The 9,732-nt window shown below is 28.8% G+C and overlaps 1 protein-coding gene across 4 annotated transcripts in view; it reads left to right on the forward strand.

Annotated features, from left to right (window-relative positions):
* The window catches only part of psq (pipsqueak), a 28,510-nt gene extending 22,069 nt beyond the window's left edge, over positions 1 to 6,441 (forward strand). For all 4 annotated transcript variants that reach the window (XM_024360549.2, XM_014418775.3, XM_014418772.2 and 1 more), the window contains exons 11-12: positions 2,187 to 2,466; positions 2,962 to 6,441. In XM_024360549.2, coding sequence (XP_024216317.1) covers positions 2,187 to 2,466; positions 2,962 to 3,199 — 518 coding nt within the window. In that variant the 3' untranslated portion in view covers positions 3,200 to 6,441. The remainder of the gene's footprint in view (positions 1 to 2,186; positions 2,467 to 2,961) is intronic.
* The last annotated feature ends 3,291 nt before the right edge of the window (positions 6,442 to 9,732 follow it).

Genomic DNA, 9,732 nt, shown 5'->3' on the forward strand with positions numbered 1-9,732 from the left:
TTTCTTATTGAATTTTACCATCTCTGCTAATAATTGTACCTTCGTAAGTGTAATCTTCTGCTGCCTCTATGATTTCTCTGCAAGTAATCTGCTCCTCTTCAGGTTCTTGTCCAATTTGCATGATTATGCTTTTACTCATATTTTTTACTTATATTTACACATCATGCCTTTTCTCTCCAGCTCCGCTTCCCATTCCTGGAGAGGAAGCTGTAGAGCTTGCTGAAGATTCTGGACATAGCTTGCTATGAGTACAATATCATCGGCATAGAGAAGTGTCTGAGGAAGAACTGTTCTCAAGTTCCATTTCCCTATCCCTGTTCGTGTCGTCCTTCTTTAACATATTTTCAATAACTCGTCTATCAGAACAATAAATAGAAGAGGGCTCAGACTATCTCCCTGTTTGACACCTCTCTTTATACCAAAGCTCCTAGACTCCTTTTCATTCATCCTGACTTTACCCTTTGAGCTCTTAATTGGCATGATGGTATAGGGTTTAATCGAAGATAAAAAATAGGAGTTTTTCCTTTATTATGCCTATTGCTCTTTCTATTATGTGCTGTGTGGCCTTTAGTCAAGCATTGTTCCTTTTTTTTTAGCAGGGTTGTCGGGTTTCTGGTGCAATGGCGTCGTGAGCCATGTCTTCAACAACTATCCTGGGTCTCCTAAAAGAACTGAATTAGGAGATGTTCTTCATTTCCATTGGCCAATACAACATACTGTTTCAAAAAATTCTTGTGTCAGGATCACTTCCAGGACACCTAGTTCTCACATAATAAAATATGGTTGTAAGACCGCAAACGAACACGCAATTAAATGAGTAGGTTCCGCAGTGATCGACAAATACCCCTTCTTTTTAACGGGAGCATCAATTGGAATCAACAATCCATCTAATATTCCACAAACATAAAAAGAATTTATAACTGACAATGGTTTCTGGCCAAGAAACAACTATCTGAAATAAAAGATTATTGATGGCTTTTACAACACTTTAAAACAATAGATTTACTAACGCTATACTTACCACTAATCCTGTGATAATGACTTCAGTTACCTAGCCAATGCAATACAAATTTCAAACTAAGTTTTAAAACTGAAATTGTTCTTGATTTTATGTATTTTTCTTCAACTGTCCAATGACGTAGTTATTAAGTTGTTCTTGATCACTACCTAACTATAAATTGTCCAAAATTTTAATATAAAGTAATTGAATTATTTTAATAACAAAATCACAATCGACAACACTATTAATAACCTTAACTAGTACTTTGATATTATAAGTGAATGGAAAATTGTACTAAAAATACCAGTAAACACTTCCTATAATAAACACATTCCCAAGATTTGTACAATTAGCCACGTATACTTCCAAATATTTTGCTGGTACTTTATATTTTAATACCTGTAGTTCGTACTTTCTTATCATAAAACAAAATCGCAATTCATTGAACTACAAGAATAGTTATGTACTGCTCTGAAGACAATTTTTTTACTGAACTAGACCATAATTCAATTTAACCTGTTCAGACACCTAAATTACATTTTCATGTGTGAAATTTATTATTTATCTGCAAGAAGGTTGGCTATATGTTATTTTAGGTTAACATTATTCAAATATTTAATCATAAAATTTAGTTACTAGTATAATAAAAAGAGTATTTTGAAAATAGAAAGAGGTTTCCGATGATTTTAAAAAAATTGTTATTATTTTTTTATTCATTTATGCCTTGAGATACAGTCCTATATTATAGTTCTATCAATGAAGGAGGTGGTGGGGAAAAAGAGAAAGCGTTACTTTATTTTTTTAATTAAAAAAAATAAAGAGATGTTGAAATTTTTGGAAAAACTTATACTTCATTTGTTTTTACATTTTTTATAATTTGTTGGATGACCCCTAACATAAATTACTGCTCAGAGACGACAATTTGAAACTTTTGAAATCCTCCACTTTTGATCATTTATTTACCGGACTATTAACATAATTTGTAGTGGGATGACACTGCACTGAATTCAGGGATAAAAGAGGTCAAACATGTATGAGACATACTAATAGTTTCCTTGGCTAAATGAAACTAATGTAATCATTGACTCATTCATTAGATTGTTATAGAAATGGCTATTGAAATTTATGTCTACAATCAAGTAGTTATTTAAAAATATATAACTAATATTACAATAACTTTTTACAGGAATTCCAAGTAGCACCCTGTACAAAATAGCCCGTAGAGAGGGTATTCGTTTAGCTGCCCCTTTCAATGCTGCACCTACATCGTGGGCTCCTGAAGATCTTGAGCGTGCTTTAGAGTCTATCAGATCTGGGCAGTCAACAGTGCAGAGGGCAGCTGCCGAGTATGGTATTCCATCTGGTACGTTATATGGAAGGTGTAAAAGAGAAGGCATTGAGCTCTCGAGGGCTAATCCCACCCCGTGGTCAGAAGCTGCTATGAATCAGGCATTGGATGCTGTTAGGTAAATCTGAATTCATAAATATATATGATTTTTTTTTTATTTTATATTATTTTTCTGCATTTATAAACTTCATTATTAATAGGTTTTTTTCCCAACTACAAATCCTTTTTACTATATAGAAAAATAACACAACAAAATTTATTTCATTATATCATTCTAATCTATCCTAAATCTCATGAAATACTAATTTCGTTACTGCGTGTAGTGAACACTTCGGGTCCATTCTCTTTAGACACACTAGGTACAGAGCTCGCTTCCACCAACTTAAGCAAAGTCTATATCCGTTGTAATCCACAATTTTTATAAATACAAAATAACACTACATTATATTTACGTTTTGTCTGTCCATGTTGATGATGAATGGGAGAATTTTGGAAGAAGGGAGGCATATAGGCAGTGTTCATTGATGTTATTAGTATCGAATCTCTTATTTTTTAACTTTATTATTTTTTCTTATTTGTATGTTACAGAATTTATTTATTTTGAATTTTTCAGAATTGGACAAATGAGTATAAACCAGGCTGCAATACACTTTAACCTACCTTATTCCTCATTGTATGGAAGGTTCAAGCGGGGTAAGTACGATGGTACTGGGGGAGTTGAAGAGACAAATGGATCATTAGAGGCTACTGGTGCGGAAGGAACAGCTGAACTTTTGCCAACAAGCCAAAGCCAGCCACAGATAATGCTTGTCCAATACCAGCAGCCGATCCATATGTATCAACCAACCTGAGGACTGGATTCCCCGGCCCATATCTTCATTTCGTAATGTCGTCTGGGCCCTATATGTTTATATATCTCTGTGATATCTATTTCCTCCATTGCTCTTTGTCAACAACTTTATTCTGCATATCTTGGATTCATTGACTTACTAGCTGGTTTATTAGAGTTTTTAAATGTTACAAAATAAATTAAAATTTGAAAATGCTATTGCCTTTAGCTGACTCATCAGTTACAAAAGATTTATATTTATTTATGGTAATGTTTATTTAATGCTGTATAATTAATACTACTTATGAATTAATAAATAAAAAGAGAAGAATGGAAAGTTATGTAGGTTAGGTTGTGAAGTGCAAGTTAAAAGCTAGCTGGTTCATTATTCATTTACACCGAGTTAAGTTTGTAATGTATCAGTTCTTTTACTCTAATAACAGCTGAGTGGTTGATTTGGTAATATTGTGGGAAATTTCAGATTACTATCCTAATATCCATTGAAATATCTATCTTTTTGATGTCTTGATGGTAAGCTGATAGTAAATAGGCATATATATTTTTAAATTTGCTGAAGTTTATCATCTTTGATTTTTAATTCTCTAAGATGATTATGAGAAGCTATCATTGAAGTTATATCTAGAATTTAGTCTACTTGTTTGTTCATTCCATATTTACCACCATCTCCACTCAATGAACTATATTGCTTGGAACCCGATCTCTGCATACTCACAAGTTGCCTTATTTTATCTTATTAAATTGTCTTGTAATTTATTCTAAAGAAAACTCTGTTGGCCTTAATTTTTAACCCATGACCAATTTTTCTTCCTCATTTAGCTTATTTTTCTCTTTAGAATATTATTTTTATTGTTTTTTTAAATGGAATCAGTGTTACACCACATCACAGTTTTAATTGCTTCTATTTTCTTTTTTTAGGAAACTGCCTAAATTTATATAGCAGCCGCTATCAATTATTTGCGACATGAAATTGTTTTTATTTCTTTAATACCAGCTTACTATCAAAGACAGGATTTAGTAAAATCCATTCTCATTTTGAAGTAAAAATTTAAAAAATAATTCTTTTGAAAAACTAGTTAAACAAGCCTAGCAAATTTCTTTCTTTTTTTTCCCCTCTTGATTGATTTGTTTAAAAAAAATTTTTCTCTTAAGCATTTTCTCCTAATATAAAATTTATTTCAGTAAAAATATCTTTTATTCATAATGAAAGAAAAATAGATTTATCCTGATGTATTCAAAATGTAATAGATTTATTTGTATATTTCAGATATCTGCTTAAAAAAAGCAGACTAACTAAATATACTATTCGAGTCTCTGATATTAACTGCTGCATTATCGTGTTATGCTATTTAAAAATCTTATGTTAAAATAAAAACAAAATAGAGAAAAGAAATGAAAATGGTTCTTTGTTAATTCTAATAAGTTGATAGAAATAATTTAGTTTGAAAATCTTACTAAGAAATATTTTTTAATTTTTTTCTCTTTGCTTTATAATAATCCTTTTTTTTTTTTTTTTTTTTTTTCGCTGATCGAAACATCAGGAAAGTTAAATAATTTGATTATGTTAAACTTTTGGGTTGTAATTTAGTTTCTGCAATTCTTAGCTAGCACTTTTAAGAAATGTGTATTGAACTAAAAGTTTTCACGAAATAGTAATTTTTAAAAATTTATAATATATCACCACTTCCCGTCATATTTGTTTAAGTATGAAATGCATAGTCTAATGAGTTTCAAGATTGATTCATTTCTGTTTAGTTTAAATTATGTAATTCATTCAATTCTGTGTTTTGTTTTTGTAAATTCTATTTGAGTGCATATCCTAATAGGATAAAAAAATCAAAACATTTTATCAATTATTTGAGAAGCTATTGATAATTGTGTTTCTTGGCTATTTTCTCCATTGATTATGATTTCTAGTCATTAGGACTACTACAATCAGCTAAAATAGTCCAACCCTCGTTATATTTTTATTTTAATCAAGAGATGATACCTCATTATATAGATTGTGGATAAATATTGATTGCATATTAGTCCTTCAATTAAGATTTTTAGCGATTATTTTGTATCTTGTACATTTATTTTGCCTGTAATTGTTTTTATTTCCTTTTGTTAAATTGATTAAAGGAAATTTTCAGCCTATAAATCATATTTATTAAATTATTACTGATTTGAAGGAAGTTTATAACAAACATATCTGTATTTATTTCTTTATTGATCTGTGGTGAAAATATTGGTGATGACTAAAATTAGTTGGTTTAATTTCGAAAAGAAGACTGCATCATTACAGTCTTTGTTTTAAAAAATAAATTATAAAATCAAATTTCAGTAGTAAAAATAAGTGCCATTTCACAGTTTTTTCCCTATTATTATTTGTATTCTTTGTTCTATTCTAATTGTGCTAGTAATTAGAGACCAGTCTCATTACAAGTGGTTGACATTCGATTAAAATATTAAATTCTCGTTCCTGTAATCATGAAAGATAAAAGGATCATCTTTGTTTTAGTTGGTGTAGATAATATTTAAATAAGGGGAGACCCCACAAGTTAAATATTTTTAAGAAGGCTACATTATTATGATTACTATTATATGTAAATAAGATTAAATATTTTTTTTACTCAAAGAAGTATAAATAATTTATAGAAGTCCTAAGGAAGATTGTACTGTTCTGAGCAGTGGTATCTGTAATCTGTAAATATAAAGGATAAACTAAAAAGATTTGTAAATAAATAGGCTCAGTATTTCTTGTTATATTTTGAATCTTATTAATAACAAAACAGATTGTTCTGTTTAATGTGATCTTAGGGTAAGGAGAGTTTTCCAGCCCTCAATTGTTTTACTAGTACTTATTTTTATTATGTATTATGATTGTTTTTGATATTTTGCTCACTCATAACTGAGTCTTAAGTAATAACATTTTAAAATAAGTACCTTCAAAATAAGATTATATTTATAAAAATTATTTACCTGATTAAATTTTATGTGTTCATTATATTATGTTTTAACATATAATTTGGTATTGAAATCTAGTCTTTTAAATTAGACTTTGTTATATCTAATTCTAGTGTATATCAGAAATATGTATATATAGATATATTTGTAAAAGACAATATTTTCAAAAATCATTTATATTGTACATTGTTTAAAACATGATATTTGTGAGAAGAATGTGTTTCACTGTAGTTTGTGATGTTGATAATTGGTCTATTTTTGTTATGTCATTATAAAATGATGGTAGTTTTGTTTTTACTTAGTTCATATAAAAACCTGCTTACTCTTAACATGGAACGGGGAAATTTTGTCATTATCTAGTGGACAAAACTAATAGTACTGAAGAATGTGTTGGAATTTAGCATAGTATACAATTGAATCTTTATATATATATACATATATATATATATATCCAACTTTATTATTTCATTGAAATAGTTCAATGAACAGAAATTTCAGTACATGAAAATGTTGCAATTTTCCATCATTCACTTAGTATAGTATGTTAGTTCTTATTAAACTTGATTAGTTTAATTTTGATGGAATTGAAGGAATTTTTTCAATATTTAAAGGGGTGATTCAAAGGACTAAAGATAAGGATGTATGCACAATTTTTTAAAACAGTTTAATTCAGTCAAACAAACGAGCCTGTAATATACTTATGTATGTTGTATGTTCCTTGATAGAAATAAGTTTGATATGATTCATACACTGTTCTAAGTCGAGGTTCATTTCAAATTCAATTGAGATGGTTAAAATTTTCATGAACATAAAAATAAATTCACTTTTATTTTTGTTGTATTATTGTTTGGAATCTAGTGAATTGGTATTGAAACTGCAACAATTTTAATTATTTACACTTTGGATAATGTACATACATATCAAGTATTTATAATTCTTTATAATGGGTTCAATTGATTCGGGTGAAAAGCTCTAAGTTTTCCAGAGTCAAATATATTTTTATTTACATCAAAGTATTAAAAATTTACTACTCACATGTGTAAAATATTTATCCAATCATTTTAAGTATGAGTAAAGGGAAAGGAAAAGAGTAGTGAACCAAATGAAAGGTAAATAGACCAAGAGGGTGGGGGAGAGGAGAGGTGGCTAGTGTGGTTCTTAAACAAGGTTAAATAAAAATCATATTTATTTGAGGTTCTTTGTAATATTTATTCACTCTTTAAAAGAATTACTTGGATAATTTGGGATTTTAAAACTTAATTTTAGGGTTTTCTACTGCTCAAAGTTTATTATATTTAATTTTTTTTTAAAGAAAAGGGTCAAAAGACCTATCACCTAAGGCCTATTCCTCTCTGTCTCAGTTTTTCATGAGTTTATGCATTAGTAATACCAACTTAGCACAAGTATATTTTTAAATAAGTAGTTTTTTAATATAGATTTTTTTAAGTTGAGGAAATGGTTGAATTTCACCTTGTAAATTCTCATAAATTTACAACAGTAAGCCTATTGTTTGTATGTGCTTTCACTCAATATGATATTTCAAAAATTTTAATTTGGCTATTTCAGCAATTTTGAAAAATCAATTTTAAAAGAGTATCTGTGGAAAAAATATATTTGTAATGTATTTAATTGGTGGTACTAAACAAAAAATCATAAAGATCTGAGACCTAGAGGTTTAGACCTTGAATGATTTCATTTGGAATAACCTAAAAATACTTCTTATTTTTAGAAAGTATTTTGTTCTTAAGAAAGAACAATTCAGTTATATATATTTAATAATTATTAAAATAGTTCTTTATATAGCACTTCTTCTTATGACATTTCAGGTAAATTAAAGCTTTTATTGCTTTTTATCCAGTATCCTAACTCTCTCAAACATAACATTTCGAAGGTCTCCAATCTGATCTATGGCCTGGCTGCTGTACTCAGTCTACCCTTATTGAAATTTAAAAAGATCCGTACACAGTATATTTCATAACACAACCATAGAGCAGAAGAAACTTGCCATTCTCATCCTTCATGTATCCAAAGCCCATTAATCTTTTTAATATTAATTCTTTATTAAGAACTTATTACTTCCCAGTCATATGATCCTGTACTTCCTCATTATAGCCCTAACCAATGTCACATACTTTATATGTATGGTGTTCTTATTTTAATGAGACCATGATATTGTTCATTCCTTTCTATATCATCATAGGCTTTCTCAAAATCAATGAACAAATGGCGCATGTGGATATTACTTTCTCTGCACCTTTCTACTGTGTTTCTAATTATGGTTGAATATCCTCTCATAAAACCTGTCTGGTATTCTCCTGTGTTCTGTTGTAAAAGGGAGTAGTTTTTTTGTAAAGAAATACTTAAAAGTGTGAGGAAAGAGAGATTCTTCAATAATTATGGTAATCAAACAGAACTCCCTTTCTACTTTTTTTAATCAGGCAGATAAATGCTTTGTTCCATTCTTGAGGGATTACCTCTGTCCATTTTAATATTATAACCCAACTCTCCTAGTCCCATCTCTATTTCCTGTCACATCATTTAGTGTATCACATGTATTCGATTGATTTGTGATGAGATTTTCCCCATTGCTTCTACAGGCATTTAACATTTAATCTCAGTTTAAATGATTTTCAACTACTTATTTCTAGGTAAAATTTTCCCACTTCATTATTCTTCTATTTGTCGGAAGAGTTCCTGTTTTCATTCTCGTCTTTTCTCTGGTGAATGTGTTTTTCCACTGATATTGGTGTCTGCTGTAACAATTATCTATAAGGAAAAATATTTCTGATTGGTCACTTTTCATTGAACCTGGGCTGGCATATTCTTGGTCGATTCATGGCATTCAAGCATGGAGATAAATTCTTTCATTGTTTTCTTAATAATTTCATAATTGTTACACTGAATCATCAGCTTGATTCAGATTTTTAAATCTTGTGTTAACACTTGATTGAGTCCTTATAGAAGCTCTAGTTGGATATCATCCACTGAAACCAAGCATCATTTAATTACTTTTCTGAAGGCAAGTTGATAATTATTTCTTTTTATAGATGTTAAACCTGGAATTAACAATCATAAAAAGGAAAATCCATTTATCATGTCCTGTTTTTGTTTTTTATATATATCTAAATATTATAGATATAACCTAATTTTTAAAATTATCTTGGTTAAGTATTCTACTTATCTTTTTCTTGTAAACAAAGGTTTTTGGATAAAAATTGATGATTATTTCTTTATATTCAAATATTTCCTTTTTAAAATTGTTTTAGAAGATTAAAACCTGTTACCTACATTCTAGAAAGGACAATCCTTTTGCTATTACAATTTTGTCTACAAACCTACTTATAAACAAATAACTAATATTTTAAAATTATTTCTGTTGAGCATTCTACTTCAATTTTTCCTGCTTTCAAAGGTATGTCCAAAATTTCTTACCATTATTTTTCTCCATTCAATTCTTTAATATTTTATGTAAAAGAAGTTAGTAATTCATCAATGATTTTCTACAATTACTTTTTAGTTGAATGTTTTCTTTTTTAAATTATTTTAGAAGACATAAATCCTGTAATTTTCAATAATAAAAAAGATAAT

This window comes from Halyomorpha halys, unplaced genomic scaffold (assembly GCF_000696795.3).
Source record: "Halyomorpha halys isolate HHAL.00 unplaced genomic scaffold, Hhal_1.1 Scaffold208.1, whole genome shotgun sequence".
Classification (NCBI taxonomy): Eukaryota; Metazoa; Arthropoda; class Insecta; order Hemiptera; family Pentatomidae; genus Halyomorpha; species Halyomorpha halys.